Below are 24,146 nucleotides of genomic sequence, written 5' to 3'. Positions count from 1 at the left end.
AGATTTTGGGCCAGACAACAATTCAGCAGCCTCTCTCCATTATCGTTTAGGCTATCCACTGTAACAGGTCCAACAGGGAGATTCCACAGGCCTGAATCGTTTGAAACACTTACATTCAAGTCTCCTAGGAGGAGGAGGTAGTCGTGGGGAGGTACAGAAGATAGTTCAGAACTAAGCAGGTTATAGAAATCGTCTTTGTCTTCTTCATCAGCGTCGTCTGTGGGGGCATAGCACGTAATGACAGTTATTTTGCCGTGCTTCCCATCCAGTCTTGCGGACAGGAGTCTAGGCGATACTGGTTTGAATGACAGGAGGGCCCTACGTGCAGCACTGTTCAGTACTAGGCTAACGCCTCCTCTTCTTTGGCTACCGCCAGACCACAGCAATGTGCGTCCTTCACCTATGTCCTCTTCACCTTGTCCAGGGAGGTGTGTTTCGGTGACTCCAGCTATTGTGACTTTATATTTTTTCTTAGTTCTTTTGCTAAAAGAAGCTTCGAACTGGGGTGGTTCAGTGTCAGGACGGTCCAGGTGGCCAGATTGGTGCCACCTCGGTCAAAAATGTTCAGAGGGGATTGTCCTTGGGTGGTCCTAGGTCGATACAGGGTTTGAGATTGTATATCTAAAGACTAATTTCTGGTTCCATTCGTAGCATTAGGAGTTTCAGGAGTAGGGCTGCCAACCCAACCGTCCCTTGATGCATTTGGTTCTGTGTTGGCTAGCCAGGTATCAAAAGGCACGTGGAGGTCGTTCTTCATGCTCCAATTTGCATGGGCACTAAATCCGGACGAGCATCATTACCTCCAATATATATATATATATATATATATATATATATATATATATATATATATATATATATATATATATATATATATATATATATATATATATATATATATATATATATATATATATATATATATATATATATATATATATATATATATATATATATATATATATATATATATATATATATATATATATATATTATATATATATATATATATATATATATATATATATATATATATATATATATATATATATATATATATATATATATATATATATAACAAAAGTAATTGACCCCCACACAGCTACTAATTTTACCGAAATTATCAAATATTCTACATTAAACGAAGAAGCTCCTCCTAGAAAGAAATCTACGTTTTGGCCCCCTTGCCCGTCCTCCCGTTACTAAACTCCTAGATAGGACTTACGCTACAGTCATGAGACTTTTTATTTGGCATACTTAAATCTAATTTGCTGAGTGAAAAGATCATGGGACTTGATGGATGGTTTTTACAGAAATATGCCCAAAAATAGAAGGACCCTTTTATGCCAAATCAAAAATCTACGCAGGTCAATGAACTATCAATTTAAAGTAGCTTTTCTCTGTAAAATAGTTTTATTCGTATAAAAATAGTCAATAACAAATTTCACAACATTTTTAGTATTTTGGCTTGTAAGATGGCGCTTTATACTCTGGAGCAGGGTAGGCTGGTGCTTTGTATGCTGGTGCAGGGTAGGCTGGTGCTTTGTAAGCTGGTGCAGGATAGGCCGGTGCTTTGTACGCGGGGGATTTGTATTCTGGAGCAGGGTAGGCTGGTGCTTTGTAGGCTGGTGCTTTGTATTCAGGGTATTTAGCTTCACCAGTGTATTGAACATCAGCGTTGTATCCACTGTAGGCATCAGCAGTATAGGTTACGGTCTGGACACGACCGTCCGGGAGAAGAACACGGTAACTTCCCTTGGTGTATCCTTTGTCGTCTGTGACCTGCTCATGTGCGTAGTCATTGTAGGTGTAGTCGTCCTTGACGGCCCAGGCAAATTGATATGGGGCGTAGTCGTATTTGTACTGCAATAAACGGAAAGCATTCATTAAAATGTTCTAATTTATATTGCTCTGAATACATTGTTGCTTGAGTGTCTCGCACTGTACAAATTAACGCTTACGTTTTTTACTTTTTTATGTTTGCTTGCAGAGGTTCAGATTTTACGGTTACGAATAGTCGGTTATCAAAAGTATGGCCTATATATTTTAGGTTTTTAGCCTATTACTCGAAGCGTTCCGGGTTTCTATCAGGGGTGCGGAATGAAGGGAGGGTGATTGTCTTCCTTTATAGATTTTGAAAATATTTTTTTACCTTCACTTAAGAAGAATAGACAAAATCCTTGCCCCTTCCTCCACCACATTTTCGTTAATTGGCGCCCCTGATTTCTAATAGTTGTACGTACTACCAACCTCTGTTTTCAAAGCCTAAAGAAATTTATGTAAAGAGCGTTTTAGATTTGAATTCATATACCTTTTTGTCACAGTTGCGAATGGGGGTGTTGATTAAATTGATTCGACTATTTCACAGTAACCTGAAAACAGGGTCTTAAAATTTTAAGTAAATTTAACAATAAGCTTGACGAGCCGGTACGTTTGCTATAATTAAACTGTAATCTTAATAGGCTTAAACAATTAAATTTGTTTTTTCGATAGATTATGGCAAATTTAAATTGTTCAAAAACTAAGGCGGCTTAAACTTAAAAAAATTGAGCTTCTTCAGGTTGAAATGCATAATTGCCAGTCATTGTATTAAACAAGCATTTCTTACATTTCTTTTGACAATACTGTATTTTCACATGATTTGATTTTGTATTTCAAATTGTGAATTAATCGTAAAATGAAAAGTGGGTTAAGATTATTAATTATATCCCTTTAGTATTTACAAACACATATTTTATGGGCAAATTGTTCTTGATTTGCTTGTACTATGTGTGTGCATACTATTGGCATATCGGCTGTTCAAGAACCATCAATATTAAGCCTTTGCAAATTTTCGATGGTTTCAAGCTAGGTAACTTAAATTTTTAAAGCAGACTTTGGATTTTAAATTGAATTCTACTGAAAGAAATTCAGAACAACAAAAGCACGAAAAACAATAGGGAAATCTTTTTGCAAGACTTACTTACTTATTTACTTAAAGCTCTTGTTCGGCAGCGTCGCCAGCATAGAGGGAACCAGTCTTCAGCGCCGTCAGTCTTCTCCAGAGTGATCGGTTCAGGGCGAGGGTTGTCGCTTCAGCCGGGTTGATGTTTCTGGAGGCAAGTCGATCACGGATGACGTCCGCCCATCTGGTGCGTGGTCTTCCCCTAGGACGCCTCCAGCCGTTTGCAGCTGGGTCGAAATCGAAGAGGAGCCGGGCGGGTGTTTGGACAGGCAGACGGAGCAGATGACCATACCAACGCAGCGAACGAGACTCAAGTTGCTCGGACAGGGGTGGGAGTTTGAAGGACCTGAGGATTTCCGAATTTCGTACCCTGTCGGACCATCGGGAGCGTTTGATTTTTCGGAGGTGTTTCGTCTGGATGGCATCTACCTTCAGCGTCTGTGTCTGAGTCAGCGACCAAGTCTCGGCAGAATAGAGCATAACGCTGGCAATCGAAGCAGAATATATTCGTGCTTTGGTGAGGCGGCTGATCTGGGGTTTATAGAAGACTGTTTTTAGAAGGCGACCGAAGACAGAGTTTGCTTTTTCCGCTCTTGCTGATATTTCGGCATCTAGGCTTCCGTTTGAGCAGACAATTGAACCAAGGTAGGTAAACTGCTTGACTACCTCTACAGTCGAAGGCAGATCGACAAAGGCAATGTACGCCTTCCTCTTATATTCAAGAGTTTTCTCTACTAGCTGTCTAATCGTATGGGTTTGCTCGGTGGTGGACCTGCCTGGCATGAAGTCAGCTTGCTGGGGGTGACGGAGGGCATGGAGGTAGCTTGTTGCCCGTTTGAGAAGCAGCATAGCGAAGAGCTTTCCAGGAACTGAGAGTAAAGTTATGCCACGATAATTGCTACATTCTGCTTTGCTCCCCTTCCTCTTGTAGATTGGTACAAGTAGGCCCTTCTTCCAGTCTGAGGGGATTTTTTCAGAGTGCCAGTAATATTGCAAGACAGTGAAGATAATTTAAATGAATATTTCTGAGATAGACTTTATTCAGAATAACTGAATGAATAAAGAAATTCAGTCAGTTTTTGAAGAATAGCAGTCACATTATTGGCCCAATATTACTTTCAAGTTTTAGAGCACAACGAATCATGCTTTGGCTTAAAGATTAACGTAAGTTTTAAAGGGGTTCAAGAATGTGTAGAAATGTCTAGTAAAAAGATACATGTCGTCAGTGGCGCCATTTTCAAACAGTTCATGGTAATGAACTGTTATTATGGGGTGATACGACCCAATGGTAACTATAACTCTAAAAAATGGAATTTTAATAACAATGGATGAAGAACTGGATTTTTATCCTGATTCTAAATATAAAAAATTCATTAAGTTTAGTGTTTCCTGTCAAAAGCTAAGAGTGTGAGAATATTTGCCTGATTTTCGAAAAAGAAAGATTGAATCAGAATACTTTAGAGGTTTTTCATGCTCCTATCTGCAAAAATGTGGAATTTGTTAATTTTGCCTGAAGAAACATTTGGTATTTTTGCTTGAAGATGATTGTTTATGTAAATTTTTTTTACCCTGGGATGATCTTATCGAACCAATGGTCCTAGAAGATAGGGAGAGGACTCATTACAACGGATATTAAAAGTTTTAGTGCAATTTCTAAATAAAAAAAAATGTTTGGGGGCACCTAATCCCTCTCCCACGTCCCTTTTTCTCAAAATCATCCGATCAAAATCTTGAGATAGCCATTTTGTTCAACATAGTTGAAAGGTCCAATAACTATGCCTCTGGGGATTGCATGACCCCCTAAAGCCCCTGGGGAAAGGGTCGTGTCTGATTTTTTTTTTTTTTTTTTTTTTTTTTTTATACAAAATTTAAAAGAGAAAAAATGGGTATAATTCAAATAAAACAGTTGTAAGTCTGTAAAATTTGCCCATTGCTCACATATAGTGCTTGTTATTGGGAAGTATACAGACATTTTTGGAGGGGGTGGGGGGTATTTTCATAGGAGAGAATTTTCCACGGGGAGGGAAGTTTCCGGGGCTGAATTTTCCAGGAGGAATTTTACACTGGGGGAATTTGCCAGACTTTCTATACAAAATTTATTTGAAAACTGATTTGGCATGGTTTGAAACACGACCAGAAATTAAATAAGAAAGTATTGTTTTCAAAAAGAAACCAAGGAGAGTTTTCCGGGTGGAGTTGTCCGGAGGAAATTTTCCAGGGAGAATTTTCAGCGAAAATGAAATTATCCGGGAGAATTTTTCGGGGGGGGGGGTACGCGGGAGTAATTTTCCATGGATGAGGAGTCAGATTTCTCGGTACTATTTGAAAAATGATCAGAAAGTAAGTAAATAAAGTAAATGTTTACAACTGAAGGTAAGAAGCAACGTAAAAACTTAATAAGACATAAAACTTTTAGAATTAGAAGTTTTTTTTTAAAGTACTAGGAAAGTTTAGCGTCAAGAGCGAGGTATTCATAAGGGGGCAGCCCCCCTAATACACGGAATAATTTTTGTTCATTTTAAGTTTTAATGTTGCTCCTTACTTTCAGTTGAAAAAACTTTTTTTTGGGGGGGGGGGTAAAAATCATCAATCATGGTCGACTAGACGAAGCTGAAATCTGACGAGGCTTTGGTCTACACATTATGTAAAGTATTTTAAGAACATTTTCTTTTCTCATATAAAAAGGCGGTCATTTAGGAAAGTTCACATTTAGGAAAGTTTATAGATTCTTGTTTCGATTGCAATAGACGGATCAAAACTCAAATGATTTGTTTCGATTGCAATAGACCCGAAACTCAAATGATTTTATATAGTGTCTTTAATAGAACTTTAATTTATAGCTAATTAAATATTCATTTTATTTCTCTAAACTTTATTTTTTCAGTAGCTTTTTAGGCTTAACAAACCTACAATCTTAGCATTAGTATCTATCCGTTTGTTATCTGGAGCACACATTAAAATTATATGAAGCGGCATTTTGATCCAGTGGCTACGATTTTCTAATTAAATGGTGATAATAATTCTTTATCGGGAGTCTAAAACAGAAATTCTTGAGTAGTTTTCAATAGGCTTAGCTATTTATTGGTGCACCACCATCTTGATTTTAACAAGCCTATCTTAGAATTCTTCTTTTCTTTTTCTCCTAGAAACATCGAGGAGGCGATCGATTTACTCAGATGCTAAATCATTGATTGATCACTGGTAGTGATCGGAAATCACTAACAATATGAGCTGTATCGTAAAAGGGTGAGGTAGATGACTTCACCAAACTATTTGTTACCGAAGATTTAGCTTCTTGAGACTTTTTTTAAGTTTAGGAAGACATCATGGATCTAAATTGACTTTGTAGTATAACATAATTAAAAAATTACCTCTTCAGCATTGTAGGCGGGCTTGTATTCAGCAGGCTTGTACTCTGGCTTGTATTCGGGTTTTGGGTATTGCTGAGGTGCAGCAAATGATGCAGCAATCAAAGCACAAACAATAAATGCCTGAAATAAAGAAATAACCATTAAATGGCTGAAATAACTATTAGCCTATTGCAGGGAACTTTAATTATTTCACTTTTCCGAAGGAGGCATCTAAATGAGGACTGCAAGATAAGTTAACTGTTGGTACGATAGAGGGATTCCTCGCCCTATTGACTGTCTTACAGGAACCTTTGGGAACCAGAGGACACTTCCCGGCAACCAATTCTATCCTGTCGTAAGGAGATTGATGGTGGGACGAAGACCGTGTGTGAGGTTTCACAGTAATAGTTCGGAAAAAACCTACAGTTATATCTGTAAGCAGTAGCATGTATTGAGTGCTTGTCGTCAGATTCCCAACTTACCATGAAGACTACATAATCTTGTAAAAAAAAAAAAAAAAAAAAAAAAAACAAATAAATATAACCGGTGTGAAAGATCGATCACCAATTAGCCTCCGAAAGGAAATTTCCGCTTTGAAAATACTGTTCTCATTTGATTTAGCTTGACTTCTATGCCTCTCTTTACCAATGTTCCTTTATGCTATATTTAGGAGCTAAAGGACTTAAGGCTTGGAGGGGGAACGGTCGTAGCTCTCCCATCCTTAGAAAATTGAGGTTAGACATGCAGATCCTCACTGCTTGCCTTTTTTCAATGAGGTTCGATGTTTTATGGGTCAATGAGGAAGTCGTAAAGATAGAACAAAAAAGATCAAAACACACTAAACTAAAGTATAGTGAAATAAAGTTTCAACAAAACATTTAAGGTTATGCACACTTCGTAAGTTTTAACTCTTTTTAGTTTCAAATGAACTTGTTGTTACTATATTAAGTAGGATTTGCTTACTTTTTAAGGCGTGCTATCAATCTAGCTCCATGTCTTTGGTTCTTAACTGATGAATAAATATTGTAGACCCTTTCAGTTTATTAAATAAAAAAAACAAGTTTTTTCAACTGAAAGTAATGAGTAACATTAAAACTTAAAACGAACAGAAATTAAAACGTTTATTAGGGGTTTTCCCCTCCTCAGTACCTCACTCTTTACGCTAAAGTTTGACTTTTTGGTCCTATTATTTAAGAGGACCAAAAATTTTGGTTTGAGGGGGGAGCGACCCCCTCATATACATAATAATTTCTGTTCCTTTTAAGTTTTAATGTTTTGCCTTACTTTCAGTTGAAAAAACTTATTTTTTTATTTAATTTCTGATAGTTTTTTTTATTTAATACTGGGAAATCCAGCTTCCCTCTCGCGGAAAATTCCCGTCCCTTACGAAAATTCTCTATGGAAAGATCCTCTCGCGTAAACACTCCACCAGAAAATCCCCCCCACCCAAAAAAAAATATTCTTATACTTCTCAATAGCCAATACTATATGTAAGCAATGGGCAAAGTTCATAACTTGCAGCCCTTCCGTGGGAATTGTGGGGAGTGGGGGTGTCAAATCATCCTCAAAGACATAGTTATTAGATCTTTTGACCATTCTGAAGAAAATGGCTCTGAAGAAAAAATTTTATCGGACAATTGTGGGTAAAAAAAGGGGCTGGGAGGGGAGGTCCTCCAATATTTTTGGAGGACCTTAAAAAAGACACTAGAACGTTTGATTTCCGACCAAATGAACCCTCTCCCGATCATCTAGGATCACTGATTCGATACGATCACCCCTGGGGGAAAAAAATAAACACGCATCCGTGATTTTGCTTCTGACAAAAATTCAAAATTCCGCAAAAACCTCTACAGTCGGTTCCTCTGGTATGCTGATGGCGTGATTCTCATTAAGATCACTTGATTTCTTAGGGAGTGTTTCCTGCCTTTTACAAAAATCCGGTAAATTTTCTCAGGCTCGTAACTTTTGATCGATCACATTAAACTTCATGAATTTTATATATATTGAATATCAAAATTCAATTATTTTAATATACCTATTAATATCAAGATTCTGTTTCTTACAGTTTAGGTTTCTATTGAGCTGCATCGCTCCTTACTTTCAGTTCTTTACCACGAACTGTTTGATTAAACGAAATTGTGACTAATAAATTGAGTTTTTCAAAATATAATTGCAATACTGAGAGATTTCAGAGATGCAATAATTTTAGTAGAGCGCATAAAAAAGTTGCAGGCTAACTATTTTTGTGTTTTAGAAGACCTAACGTTTCGAGAAAAAACGTGTGATACATACTTTCATTTTGTTTAGTTGTTTTAACAATCTATTCACTTCAGAATAAGAAAAAGAACTACTCCACTTGACACAATTTTAGCGTTTTATATTGATGTTACGAACGTACAAGAAAAAAAAGAGAACAGAAGTGACCACGCCTTGTAAATATGTATTAGTAAGTGAACATTTCAATTTTGCCGCCTAATTTTTGAATCCAGGAAGGTCTTTAACCGAAACCGGCATTTTGTCTGCTAGACCTTGACATTTAGTTATTTTGCCGAACTTTGACGCGGTTGCAAGTCTTCAAAGGGGTTTTGAAAGCTACTAAATTGATCGTTTTTTTTTTTTTTTTTTTTTTTTTTTTTTTTTTTTACTTTACCATTTGTCGGTTGAGATTTGTTTAGGCTATGCAGTTGACTTGGTCAAGTTCATTATCAAGCTCAAGTGTCAACAATATAAATAATATTCGAGAAGGAAAATAAAACCAAACACAGCACCCTTATCTGCAAATAAAGAGGGACTCCCTATCTTGTTATCCAACCGGGGATCCCCTCCCCTAGGAAAAATAAGTAACTTTAAATTTCCTTAAAAGTCACTCCAGTGATTATTCAAATCGTGGTAGGCCTATTCTGGCATGTACGCAGTTGAACCTTTGGGTCTGTGCTCCCCTCTATAAATTTGTTTTCAATTGCTCAAATCACTTCTTAATTTTTTTTTTTTCGTTATTTCCAATATTTGCCCCCGCTATTGCAAAATAAATTGTATTTGTTCTTGCTACTACTACAGCTAAATTATGTCACAACTTTAGTGTGTCCGAGACTGACACATTGTCTAGCGACCGCTCGATACTTAAACCAAGCTCCGTCCTCTTTATTATTCCTTTTTTGGCCATTTTTGATGGAAATTTCCAAAGGTTTATGTTAGGTTTATATCCTCACTAGTGCAAAATACGAGGGTCAAGCTTACCCCCTTTGCAGGTTACTTAGTAAAACTGTTCTTGGATCAACTCATCGCCTTTTCGAGCCTTCTATAAAATTAAATAAAAAAACAAGTTTTTTTTAGCTGAAAGTAAGGAGCGATATTAAAACTTAAAGCGAGCAGAAATTATTCCATATATGAAAGGGGCTGTCCCCTCCTCAACGTCTCGCTCTTTACGCTAAAGTTTTTTATTGTTTTAAAAGACAGAGTTGTGAGAAAGAGGCAAACTTTAGCGTAAAGAGCGAGACGTTGAGGAGGGTACAGCCCCTTTCATATACGGAATAATTTCTGACTTTGGGGAATTAATTTATCCTCAAACACATTGCTATTATGTTTTTCGATCATGCTGAACAAAATGGCTATCTCAAAATTTTGATCGGGTGACTTTGGGAAAAAATGAGCGTGGGAGGCGGCCTAGTTGCCCTCCTTTTTTGGTCACTGAAAAAGGGCACTAGAACTTTCAATTTCCGCTTGAATGAGCCCTCCCGCAATATTGTAGGACCACTGGGTCGATACAATCAACCCAAGGAAAAAGAAAAAAAAAACAAACAAAAAAAAACAAATAAACACGTATCCGTGATCTTTCTTCTGGCAAAAATACAAAATTCCACACTTTACAAATAGGAGCTTGAAACGTCTACTGTAGGGTTCTCTGATACGCTGAATCTGATGATGTGATTTTCATTAAGGTTCTATGACTTTTAGGGGCTGTTCCCCCCTTTTTTCGAAAATAAGGCACATTTTCTCAGGCTCGTAACTTTTGATGAGTAAGACTAAACTTGATGAAACTTATATATTCGAAATCAGCATAAAAATTTGACTCGTTTGATGTATCTATTGGTATCAAAATTCTGTTTTTTAGAATTTTGGTTACTATTGAGCCGGGTCGCTCCTTACTTGCAGTTCGTTACCACGAACTGTTTGATTGTAAAGAATTTTGCATTTACTTCAAGGTGTATTTTGACACTTTGTCTTGTGACTTAAATTATCATGGACTTCCGAAGACACGTTCGTTTGGCACCTTTCCAGTGGCGCTAATCCGCACACATACCGGAAGGGGGTGGTGGTATTTTACTCTTTTAAAATCTATAGAGTGCTTTTTTTCAATGAGAATACCAAAAGACAGAATTTTTCAACGAAAAACCTTCTGCAAAGTTTCCAAACTTTGAAATGCGCAGTTGTTTTTAATAAACCATCTTTTAGACGCCTCCAGTTAAGTCTATCTTCTTAACAACACATGTCATATTGATCAGACTAGCTATCATCCCCCTCCCCCCTCCCCCCCTCCCCCGAAAAAAACTATCTTGAGATGGTTTGCGCACCCATGACAGTATTATTTTGTATTGTAGATGAAAATTTATACCACAGAATTTATATTTTCTGTATCTATGGTATCAAGACAGAACTCTTCCTTTTCGAAGGTTCTATGGCGAACGGATTGCCAAGAACTTCACGCAACAGCGGAGCCGCCAAATTTTGAATTTTCTGACTGCCGTGACATGCTTACGAATTTTTTTGTTTCTACTATATATTAAGTGCAAAGGGACAAACAGTGTTGCCTGCTCTGTGCTCTAGAATACCAAATTGGGTCATCATCTCTGTTTTTGGTAGTTTCGAAGGTAACTTAGGAACTACCTAGCAAAACTGGGTGATTTTCCAACTAAAAAAATTTGTCCTATCCGACCTTTTCGATTGATTATGTTGGTTTGAATGGTATACCCCCCCCCCCCTCCCTTCGTACTTTAATTATTTTTTGCTGATTTTGTCGGTACACGAGGGAATTCTTCAACAAAATTCCTCAATAATAAAAGATAAGTCGTATCTTAAGTTTAATAACAACGCAATTCAGGGTTTTTTGGAACACGCCTTTCATGTTTAAGAGGACAGTATGGTTTTGTTCGTGTTGGGGGCAAATTGCATCTTTACGCTTCGATTCATGTTTTAATGCTTCTATAGCTGGTAAAAACACAGGTTGTGAGAATTTAATCTAGGCTACTATTTGACATAAAAACTGGATGCTCAATGATGTTCCTTATGTCGTGTAATAAAAAAAATCACATGCTAAAGCCAATGCACTGATCAAGTTACCTGGGGGCGGTACAAAGGTGATGGCTTTTCATTGATCTGACTTATTTTTAACCATTATTACTGGAAAAAAAAAACTATCATACCGGATATCGCTTTGAATGGAAAAGCAATTAACTTGAGATTGCGCTTAAAATATTTGAATCACCTTGTTATTCTTCTTTTAACCAGCTCCTAAACCGGAATTGAAGGGTTTTTTTTTTAGTATTTTTTTCATAAAAGCAGTAAATATTTTTCTAATTTGGGATTCTTTACTCTAGACTAGTGCGACCACAAATGATTTTTGGGTGACAGATCTCTTAGATTATATATGCAAGCCAACCAGTTCAATGCAGTCCCGTTAATCTCAAGCTAGTTCAACTCAATCCGGGTGCATCGCAATCCCGTTCAACTCAACCCCGATCAAATTAACCCCAGTTGAATCAGCCTGCATTCAACCCCTACTTAACTAAGCCCCATTCAGTATAACCCTGGTAGCTCAGCCCCCACAATTATTATTATTATTTATTTTTAACCCACACTATACAGAGGCACAATACGTGGAGTATCACGAGGAAAAACACAAAAAATGCGACACAAGACAATATATAAATCAAAAATTACCAAATTACAGTGTAACACATAATAATTTAAAAGAAACGAGAGCAAAAAAAAATAACGTGAAAGGAGGGGGAAAAGAGGAATAGAGAGCGAAAAAAAAAAAAAAAAACTGACAACTTGCAGAATCTAATAAGCAGGCATTAATATTATCATTATTGAATTTTTACTCACTCTTTACAAATCTAAATTGTAGAATGAACTCAGTTCCAATGAATTGAACTGAGTTCATGAATTGAACTCAGTTCGAATTCAGTTCAACTTTAATGTACTATAACTGAACAACTTTTCTCTTGTTGCAAGTGATAATAGTTTGACACTATAAAAACTGAACGAAATTGCTTTTATTCACTAGTTGCTGTGCCAATTAGATTTGTTTCAAGTTTTTGGGCACATTAAGGTCGCCTTAACCCCAGGAATTTAAGTATGCAAGTTTCAAGCCGATCGGGCGTCGGAAATTTTGGGCGTATTTCTAAAACTGGTTACAAATCAGTTTTAGAGGGAAATTTTATTATTAAGTAGGAATTCATCGAACTATCAAATTTATTGGAATATTGTTGCGAGTTGAATGAGGTTACTTTGAATAGGGTTTAGTTGCATAGGATTGAGTTGGTGGGGTTGAGTTGAATGGGCTCGAGTTAAATTAGTTTTGAGTTGGGTTAAGTTGAATGGGGTTGAGTTAAACAAGGATTGATGTATAAAGAGTTGAGTTACATACTTGCATGGCCAATTATTTGGAATATAAAATAGTTGTTGTTCCTTATGTATATTTTTAGTCTTCCTATTTACAGCAAAACTGTCCCAGTGCCCTCCCCTATAGATCTTTGTGACCATGTATAGTAGATTTTTGTTTATATGATTAAAAACTAATTTAAAAAAAAATTATTTTTGTTTTTACTATTTGCTTTTGTGTGTTTTTTGCGTGTAATAATATCCCTGTTTTGTGAAATTGTTTTGCATTATTTGCAAAATTTTGTATGTGCCAAAATCTGAGTTTTTATTGTATTCAGCGTTCAAAATAAATAATTATATAAGAAAAAGTGTAAATTCATTATCATTTATACGCAAAATATATGCTAGAAGACAGTGCTCAAATAAATGCGAAAATTGAAGGTAAATCATGTAGTGGAAGCATGAAAATCATCGACTGTCATCCCATACAAGATTAAATAAAAAAACAACAACTAGTTTTTGCAACTGAAATTAAGGAACAATATTAAAACTTAAAACGAACAGAAATCATTACGTATATGAGGGGGTTAACCCCCTCGTCAATACCTCGCTCTTTACGCTAAAGTTCGAATTTTGTTCCAATTCTTTAAGAATGACCCCTGAATCACTGAGGCCGTTTAATTAAAATAAATAGCTCTTTTGAAAGTGCTAAAAAGCGAGGTATTGCCGAGGGGGCAAACCCCCTCATATACGTAATAACTTATGTTCGTTTTAAGTTTTAATGTTGTTTCTCACTTCCAGTTGCAAAAAATTGTTTTTTTTATTCAATTTCCGATCGTTTTTCCAATAATGCTGGTAAATCTGGGGCCGCCCTCATGGAAATTATCGTACCCCATGAAACATTCCTCCGAGGAAAGATCCTCCCACGTAACCCCCTACCCCTGGCACCCCCCCCACCACCAGAAACCCCCCCCCCCCTTGAAATCGTCTGTATACTTCCCAATAACCAATACTATGTGTAAACAATAGGCAAAGTTCATAGTTTGCAGCCTTCCCTCGGGGACTGTGGAGGATTAAGTCGTCCTCAAAGACATAATTATTAGATTTTTGGACTATGCTGAACAAAATGGCTATCTGAAAATTTTGATTCGGTGACTTTGGGGGGAAATGAGCGTGGGAGAGGATCTAGTTGCCCTCAAATTTTGGTCACTTAAAAATGGCCCCAGAACTTTTAATTTCCGTTCGAATGAGCTCTCTCGTGACAATTTAGGACCAGTGGGTCGATACGATCACCCTTGGAAAAAAAAAACAAATAAACACGTATCCATGACCTTTCTTCTGGCAAAAAATACAAAATTCCACATTTTTGCAGATAGGAGCTTGAAACCTCAACAGTAGGGTTCTCTGATACGCTGAATCTGATGGCGTGATTTTCATTAAGATTCTATGACTTTTAAGGGGTGTTTCCCCCTTTTTTGAAAATAAGGCAAATATTCTCAGGCTCGTAACTTTTGATGGGTATGACCTAAACCTGACGAAACTTATATATATGAAATTAGCATACAAATCCAATTCTTTCGATGAATCTATTGGCATCAAAATTCCGTTTATTAGAGTTTCGGTTACTATTGAGCCGGGTCGCTCCTTACTTAAAGTTCGTTGCCACGAACTGTTTGATAAATATGCTTGACCTCCTGTGTACCAGCGCTGCCATTTTTGACATCTGGTCAAGTTTTTGTTTATCAAAAAAATTTTCGTGTTACCACAAATTTTTAACCTGCTATAAAGATTGTACAAATTAATCTGTTGTGGTAGGCTATAATTTAAGTCAGAAAACTGGTACAATTTATTTCAAAACGTATGGGATATTGTTGTCTTCTCTTTGCTATACCTTCTTTTAATTACGGAATTGACTAGGATTTTGCTCAAATATCATGTCAGGAACCTAGGGAACGTATCTTAAAACATAATCTGTTTCTTCCAGAGAGAAATACTGGTATTCGAGACTTCGCAAGGCATGCTTTTGAATCGACTGATACCCAAGATCTTTGTATTTTGATGGGAGCCCTTATTGCCGAGGAAATGAGAAAAGATGTACTCCAAACAACTGGATTCAAATGCTCTGCCGGAGTAGCTGTGAACAAGGTTCAATTATTCAATCCCTCCACTTACTCCATCATCTGAAAGTTTGAAATAACTCATTATTTTAAACGCATATAATCAAAGAATATTGGCGGTGGTGGCACTAGATCTTATGAAGCCCTGTGCAATATCAATTTGTACCCCGCAATTTGACTATTGCTACAAACCAGGGGATTGCATTTTTGTCTAGGCGTCTAAGGCAAGCGTAAGAGTTGTCTTCTGTTTTTCCCCAACAAATTTGTCAGCTTTCAGCAACAGGCATATCAATTAAGGCTCGCTGCTTATATGATCAAATACTTATTGAAACACCTTAAAATGTAGTGAAATGACAAGTGATGAACTCTGTTCGAATTTAATTTTTATAAATTAAACTGTAAGGTATTTCTATATGCTGTTTTTTGGCACATTTCAAACTAAAAATAACGTCCATAATTGTGGAATAGATAAGAAAATCACTCAAACACTCCTCATACAAGTTCCTTCAAGACATAAGGCATCTCCTTCTTTAAAACAGTTTAAAAAGAGATAGCTCGTTTCTTACATCTTTGGTTTCCTTGTTAGGACAACATATAACCATGTAGGAAATAAAGCTTAAGGATTTAGATAAGATAAACTACATAACATGTTCAGGGACTCGGTAAATTATAAATTTATGTTTCTGCATCGTATAACTTTAAGACACGGTAAAAGTTAAGCATATAGGCTGTTCACAGATGTATAAAGAACAGTTAAGAACAATTAATCCTGACGTAATATTCGTTACAATGCCATTCTTTTTGACTTCTTGGATTATTTGCAAAAATGTTATCAATTCTTCACACAGTTCAATGCCATCCATGTCATCTTTGTGTCCTACAGAAAGAACAACTTGAAGATTTTCCCAGTATTCCAAAAGTTCATCATTACAAATTGTTGACAGGGTCATTATTTTGCACAAAAATTCAAAGCAATTGCTTTGGTTTTGAAGTTTTGAATCTTGGTTCACAGCTCAACCTGATAGTATCCGCGAAAGTTTCGTCATGCAGCATGAGGGATGGTTCTTTGTGGTGTTTCTATTCTGCACAGAGATGAAAGAGCATTCATTGGACCTTTTATTTTTAGATTATGCCTGCACTGAGATACGAGGCCCCTGGTGGCGCGGGCCATGTGCAGTCGCACAGGTCACACAACCTAACACTGCCCCTGAGCATTCGTTAATTTTTCTTTGCACAAATAAAGGTATTTTCAGAATGGTAAATGAGGTTTAAAACGGTTCAGGGTCTTTTGGAAGCTCAAGGTTATGTAAAACATATATCTAAATTCCCGTCTGAAGCACTTCTAGCCCTTTCCCTCTCCCCTGAAGAAAACTTAAATGTTTTTTTTTTGCGTACTTGCTCAATAGGGCTTATGGCACACTTCCGGTGCAGTTGAATAAAATTATTTAAATTTATTTAACTTAAACGAATATAATTGAATGTTTACTTAGGTATGCCCCGAAGCGAATATAAACGGTTGCTTGTCGTAAAAAAAGACATATACATATAAGTAAAACATATCACATACGCACATGCCCTATAAAATACACCTAACGTGAGGTTTTCCACCGGTGGGAAAACTTCAGGCACCGCCTCAATCTTTACCCCAAAGAGTTGAACAAATAGGAAAACATATATAAACGGGAAGGCATCTACGTTTTCTTCGATTCTTCGATACTTATATATATATATATATATATATATATATATATATATATATATATATATATATATATATATGTGTGTGTATTGGCTTATATTATATTATACGTATAAGTATACTATCTTTATAAATGAGCAATAATTGTGTATGTATACATGTATATATGTTCCCGAAAACGACTCCATACTTTTTCGGGAAAATTGGTATCTTGGGATATTCTAGCATAAAAAACGATCTAGATGGGTCAGAAGTCCGAAAAAATTCGTTAAGAGCCTTAACATTGGATTTTGCAAATGAAGTCATGTACTATATTAGTACATCATATAAGCATTCTTATGACATCATATATGGCATCATATAAGCACTTTCTTATATGATGTCATGCATTGCATAAATATGATTATTAAGTTTCCAACGCAACAGTTAGTTGTGTAATATAACGTCTGTTGGAAGGCCCAAAAAACGAAAATTTGCAGTTGCAGTTACTATACATGATGATTCTGTGGAACTAATGCCTGAACCATCAAACGTCATAAGATGGGAAATTCGACGACCTGTGCCATCAATTGTGACAACACCAATACGGACAGCTACAGCAAAGGCTATTGCTAAATTGTGTGAAGCAATCAAAATCCAAAAACGTGTCAAAAATGAAAATGAAGAGCAAAGACACTGGCGGTTAGAAGATATGTGAAAATGACAATTAGAGCGTGTTAAAAAATAAAAATGAAGAGCAAAAACACACGCGGTTAGAAGACATATGACATCGAACAAGTGAGCGAGTCAAAAATGAAAATGAAGAGTAGCGAGTCAACCATACCTTTGTAAAAAAAACCAAAGGTTCGGTGATATGTATTTCATAATGACAAAAATACGCTGAGGTCTAACAAGCCAAATCAATTGAAAATTATAGCAATGATGATTGGGTTTTGGATTTTGACATGGATAAGGTCATCAATACCTACTATACCTTTGAAAATCAAAAATATGGACTGGATAAATCGTTGGAAGAAAAAGAAGTCTTCGTCCCATGACCTGAAAATTTTAAAGAAACAAAGGTTCGGCGATATGTCTATCATAATTACGAAAGACAAGCAAAGGCAAAAGAAGAAGTTTTGTCCCACCACCTGAACAATTAAAAGAAACAAAGGTGATCGCCAATGCCTTCTATACCTTGTAAAATCAAAAACCGGGAGTAGACAAATTTTTTAGAGAGAAAATTCATTTTTATTAAATATCAATATTCACAAAAAAAAACATATCAAACAGACCTACCACGTGAAAATCTATACAGATTTGTTTGTGGCAGGACTCACTATTTTACTCACTCATATATATATATATATATATATATATATATATATATATATATATATATATATATATATATATATATATATATATATATATATATTGAAAAAAACTTACTCACATATATATTGAAAAAAAAAATAATAATAATGCAATCATATAAATAAATAAAAAATAAACCTCATGGGAACCGCAAACCAATCCTTACACAAGACAGAAGACAGAATACAGCCCCCCCCCCCCTCAGCCACCCCTATTCATTAAGAAATTCTTTAACCTATTTTTAAAAGAGGACACACTCCTAGCCATCCTAGTGCTTTCCGGAAAACTGTTCCATGCTGAAACATCCACATGCCTAAATACAAAACTAGACCTAGCAGTGTGTCCTCTCTCATGTACTAGGTCCGCAGAATTCCTTGTATCATAAGAATGGCACGCAGAATTCAATGATAAAACATCACAAAAATAATTAGGTGCTAATTTATTTAAACACTGATTCACAAAAATACCGGTCTGATATTCCCTCAACTGCCCAACATTTAAAATATTAAAATGGTGATAACAATTTTTGTACTTTCACAATTTTCAAAATCACCGAGCAGGCGCAGTGCTTTATTCTGCACAATTTGTATCCGTTTAAAATTTATAACAAAATTACCAGCCCACACAGAACAACCGTATACAATGTAAGGATGAATAAGTGAATTATATAAAATTTTCAAAACTGATACAGGAAAAACATGTTTAAATCTAAAAATTAGCCCTAAGCCCCGCGCAACTTTCACCGATACAATTTCACTTGTTTTTTTTCCAATTTAAATTACAATCAATCTGAAAACCAAGATACCTTGTATCAAATATCTGCTTAATCTCCGTACCATTAAAGTGAACCAAACCGAAAACATTATCAATAACTCCAGTACGACTAAAAATCATGTAATTAGTTTTACTCGCATTCACTGATAAGCAACTAAGACTAGTAAAAATATGCAGTTCAAGTAGCACTTTATTTGCTTTTGAAACAAGCTCACTCAAAGCCTTTCCAGCAATCGTTATAGCTGTGTCATTCACAAAGGATGTTATGTCGGCACCAGGAATGTAAAACCTTAATGTGTCAATGTAAATTAAATATAAAAGTAGACCTAACACAGAACCTTGCGGTACTCCACATAGTACAGGACGAGGTGAACTGACAAAATCCCCCACTACTACACGTATTGATCTACCATACAAATACGAACGAAACCAATCAATCCAATTTATCCCTAAATGTGACATCCTATCTAACAACAGCTCAAAATCAGTGGTATCAAAAGCTTTCTTAAAATAAATAAAATAGTTAAAGGAGTAGAGCCGCTCTCGAATACATTGTTTGAAACATCAAGAAGGTGGTGCACTGCATGACTAGTAGAATAAAATTTTCGGAATCCAAATTGCGTGTCACATAAAGACCCAAGAGAATTAAGGTAGGAATATAGTTTCTTATGAACAACCTTTTCAAATATTTTTGAAAACAGTGGCAGAATCGATATAGGTCTCCAGTTTGACATTTCTCTTTTGTCACCACCTTAATGTGAAGGTATAATTTTTGCTTGTTTAAAGCATCTGGGAACTGACCTCTTTCCATAGATAGGTTCACCAAGCATAGAAGACAAGGCAAAAGGTAAGCGGCGACAGCCTTAAATGCCTTAAGGCTAAGACCGTCAATTCCTGCTCAATTCGATTTTATTGTTTCCAGTGCGTCCTCGAGATCAGACTGAGTGCACTTTACGAATTTCCTGGAACGACCCTTCCCTTGGTCATCAATAAACAACCCGTTTTTGTACCCATTGTCGGCAACATCGTTTTTAACATCACTTCCAACATTTGAAAAATATTTACAAAACTCATCACTAACACCTTTCTTACCTTTAACTTGTTTTTCACCGACTACAAGTTCGTGCACTGGGTCTATAGTGCTATTACCACGTAGTTCCTCATTTATCACTCGCCAAATTCCCTTAACATCACCGTTTTTATCACGAAACTTCTTTGAATAATAATGTTTCATTGATGGCCTTCTGAGGGAGTTCACATTGGTCTGAATTTTCCTGAATTTTTCTAGGTTTTGTTACGCTGGAGAATCAAGGTACAACCGATAGAGTCTGTTTCGTTCACCAATTTTTTTCCAAAATTTTATTCATCATCCATGGTTTCCTTGGGACATTTTTCTTCCAGGGCAACACTTATCATAAATAGGTGACAATATTTAAAAAAAGTGTCAAACGCCGCCGATGCGTTTTCTTTTTCATTCATAACTTCCTCCCAAGAAACTATACTTATCTCTTCTTGAAACTGTTTAAGATTTTCCGGCTTAAGATCCTTAACTGACGTTTTCTCCATTTCAACAACCTTTTTATCAGTGCCCCGAATTACACACGCCAAAGGAAGATGGTCAGAACCTGGACATATGATCACGTCGCAATAACTTTTTGATATAAGATTCGCCGATGAATAAATATTATCAATAAGGGTAGCCGACTGACTAGTAATCCGTGTCCGTATTTCTGCTACCGGAAAAAATTGTGCGTTCTCCAAATCGTTGGAAGAAAAAGAGGTTTGTCCCTCCACCTGAGCAATTAAAAGAAATGAAGGTTCGGCGATATGTCTTTCATAATGACAAAAGACAAGCCGAGGCAAAAGTTAAAGGTCCAATAAAAAAAATGTAATTTTACACAGGCAGCTCTTCTAATCTAAGGTACATTTGGACGTTATGTCATCTAGAAAATGCTCAAATTGTCTGCGTTTAGAAGACAAGCGTCGGTGAGAATCCGTATATAGAAACCTGCCGCGTGCCGAGTGCCGGGGCCTGGCGGCGAAGCTGCTGGGCTTCCGGTACTATATATATATATATATATATATATATATATATATATATATATATATATATATATATATATATATATATATATATATATATATATATATATATATATATATATATATATATATATATATATATATATATATATATACTATATAACATATTAAATATATATACATGAGTAGTATGTTACCTTATACTTTGCGTCCTTTATGTTCCATCCTGTTTTATTTGCGGCCTTTACATTCCCTGGCACCTTTCCACCAGACTAGTTATTGCTATTGTTGTCAATTGAATATGGAATTATACAAAACCTACCAGAAAAGTTTCCGGGCCAACCAGACATGTTTCTGGGCCAAGCAGACAAGTTTCTGGGTCAACTATAGGTTTCTGGGCCTTTACGTTCCATGGCACCTTTCCAGAGCATGTACCTATGGATTTGGGGCCTTTACGTTCCTTCCTGCTATAGCAAGGCTGGTTTGGTGGGTCTAATCTGGTTTGGTGGGTATAGTCTAGTTTGGTGGGTATAGTCTGGTTTAGTTTTTCAAAGAGAGTGAGTATTTGACATTTTTGCAAAAAGGGATTCGCAAATTGGACACTATGAACGCTATTAATTAATGTTTTCAAAAATAGGAGTGTGAATGATTCTAATTAGTGACTGGATTGTATGAAGGTGGAGAAAAAAAGGATTAAACTGATTAACAGTTAAGGTAACCCCGAAGGGGTTGTTAACTCAGGTAATTTGTTATAAATTTGAAACAACATCAGTCTATGAAAATGGCTAACGGCGATAGAATGACATTGTGAGTTGACCTAGCTTTACCTCTCCGATGTGTCAATTTTGGAGGGAAAATCAAAAATACTCAGAATCGAAAATAAATGGGATCTCCCTCAAGGGGAAGGCTCAGAGCCCCTTCGTTCCCCCATTTCTGAGGGCAGGGGCGGGGGGAGGGTCAATTTTGGAGGGAAAAACAAAAATGCTCAGAATAGAAAATAAATGGGATCTACCTCAAGAGAAAGGCACAGAGGCGCATCGTTCCCAAATTTCTGAGGGCAGGGGAGGGGGGAGGGTCAATATGGGAGGGAAAACCAAAAATGCTCAGAATCGAAAATAAATAAGATCTGCCTCAAGGGCAAGGCTCAGAGGCCCTTCGTTCCCCAATTTCTGAGGGCAGGGGAGGGGGGAGGGTCAATTTTGGAGGGAAAACCAAAAATACTCAGAATAAAAAATAAATGGGGTCTGCCTAAGGGGCAAAGCTGAGAGTGCCATCCGTCCACCTGGTCTGTGGTCTGGGGAGAGGGGGAGTCAATTTTGGAGGGAAAACCAAAAATGCTCAGAAGCGAAAATAAAAGGGATATGCCTCAAGGGGAAGGCTCAGAGGCCCATCCTTCCCCCAATTCTGAGGGCAGGGGGGGGGGGGAGTCAATTTTGGAGGGAAAACCAAAAATACTCAGAATCGAAAAGAAACAGGATCTGCCTCAAGGGGAAGGCTCAGAGACCCTTCGTTCCCCCATTTCTGAGGGCAGCGGAGGGGGGGAGGTGAATTTTGGAGGGAAAACCAAAAATACTCAGAATCGAAAATAAACTCCATCTGCCTCATGGGGAAGGCTCTGAGGCCCTTCGTTCCCACATTTCTGAGGGCTGGGGTGGGGGAGGGGGAGTCAATTTCAGAGGGAAAACCAAAAATACTCAGAATCGAAAATAAACGGGATCAGTCTCAGGGGCAAGGCTCAGAGGTCCTTCGTTTTTCCATTTCTGAGGGGCAGGAGAGGGAGGGGGTCAATTTTGGAGGGAAAACCAAAAATACTCAGAATCATAAATAAAAGTTCAAATAGGGATAAAATCCTTTTAATAGACAGTGATGATAGAAATTCACAAAAATACCAGATATTTCGGTCACATATACAGTGACCGTCATCAGTAGTAAGACTCTGATGATGGTAAAACGACTGAGTTTTACTACTGATGACGGTCACTGTATATGTGACCGAAATATCTGGTATTTTTGTGAATTTCTATCATCACTGTCTATTAAAAGGATTTTATCCCTATTTGAACTTTTATTTATCGTCATGGAAAGGCAGTGTGGTCTCCGAAATTATCTATACTCAGAATCGAAAATAAACGGGGATCTGACTCAAGGGAAAGGCTCAGAGGCCCTTCGTTCCCCCATTTCTGAGGGCAGGGGTGGGGAGGGGGGGTTTAATTTTGGAGGGAAAACCAAAAATACTCAGAATCGAAAATAAACGGGATCTACCTCAAGCGGAAGGCCTGGGCTGATGTTTACCAGTCGAAGAATTTGTCTTTGTTGGTTTGAATGTCTAAAGTGCCTGTCTTTCTCTGTTTACATGTCTGATTCTTTTTGTGTGCATGTCCGGGTTGGTGTTTGCAAGTCCAAGTTGGGTTTTCATACCTACGTTTTTTTTTAGATTTTCGTGGGTGTTTGGTTCCCGGGGTTTATTATTTGAGAAGTTAGCTTTATTATTTAGTGATTTGTCGTGCCTGAAACCATGAATTAGAATATTTAATTAGCTGTTTAGGGTTTTCTGACCTAGGTTTTTTAGATTTTCGTGGGTATTTGTTTCCTGGGAGTTTATTATTTGAGAAGTTAAATTTAGTATTTCGGGGTTTGACGTGCCTGAAATCATGAATTAGAATAGTTAATTAACTGTTTGGGTTTTCAGACCTACGTTTTTTAGATTTTCGTGGGCGTATCTGATGAAATAATTTAGGTCGTATGATCAATTTAATTTATTTTTTAATACACTAGTTTTTCAGTAAGGACATTCGATATCCTAGAAGTGTTTAATTCAGACTTTTACCTTGACCATCGATGTTGTTAGCAGAATTTCAAAAGGATCATTTATGAATGCTGGCGTATCTGATGAAATAATTTAGATCGTATGATCAATTTAATTTATTTTTTAATGCTGTGATTTCATCTCTTGGATATACAGTACAGATACTTCATTCAAGAAATTATGAAAAAATCGCAAGTAAGTAACAAACTCTTTATTGTTTTCACCTCTTGGATATACAATGCTTAAATTTCATTCAATAAATTATGAAAAAATTGTAAGCAAGTAACAAACTCTTTCCTGAAGTCACATCTTGGATACACAATGCGGAAACTTCATTTAAGAAACTATGAAAAAATTGTAAATAAGTAAGTAACAAATTCTTTCTTGAACTCACATCTTGGATACACAATGCAGAAATTTCATTAAAGAAACTATGAAAAAATTGTAAGTAAGT

The 24,146-nt window shown here is 36.6% G+C and overlaps 2 protein-coding genes across 3 annotated transcripts in view; one reads left to right on the top strand and one right to left on the bottom strand.

Moving 5' to 3' along the window:
• Positions 1–24,146, top strand: part of PolH (DNA polymerase eta) — a 419,141-nt gene that overhangs the window by 323,350 nt on the left and 71,645 nt on the right. For both annotated transcript variants that reach the window (XM_089093495.1, XM_089093496.1), the window contains one exon: positions 14,882–15,042. In XM_089093495.1, the coding sequence (XP_088949621.1) occupies positions 14,882–15,042 (161 nt within the window). The remainder of the gene's footprint in view (positions 1–14,881; positions 15,043–24,146) is intronic.
• LOC148949477 (larval cuticle protein A3A-like) lies at positions 1,395–8,699 on the bottom strand. Its single transcript, XM_089093503.1, has 3 exons — positions 8,587–8,699; positions 6,316–6,435; positions 1,395–1,863 (listed from the first exon to the last, which is right to left on the bottom strand). The coding sequence occupies exons 1-3, from the start codon at positions 8,590–8,592 to the stop codon at positions 1,456–1,458; spliced, it is 534 nt and encodes a 177-aa protein (XP_088949629.1). The 5' UTR covers positions 8,593–8,699; the 3' UTR covers positions 1,395–1,455.

Source organism: Artemia sp. Qi Xiang Cuo, chromosome 8 (assembly GCF_049724085.1).
Source record: "Artemia sp. Qi Xiang Cuo chromosome 8, ASM4972408v1, whole genome shotgun sequence".
In the NCBI taxonomy this organism is placed as follows: domain Eukaryota; kingdom Metazoa; phylum Arthropoda; class Branchiopoda; order Anostraca; family Artemiidae; genus Artemia; species Artemia sp. Qi Xiang Cuo.
The sequence above is the reverse complement of the archived record's forward strand: the minus strand, read 5'-3'. Positions and strand labels throughout refer to the sequence as shown.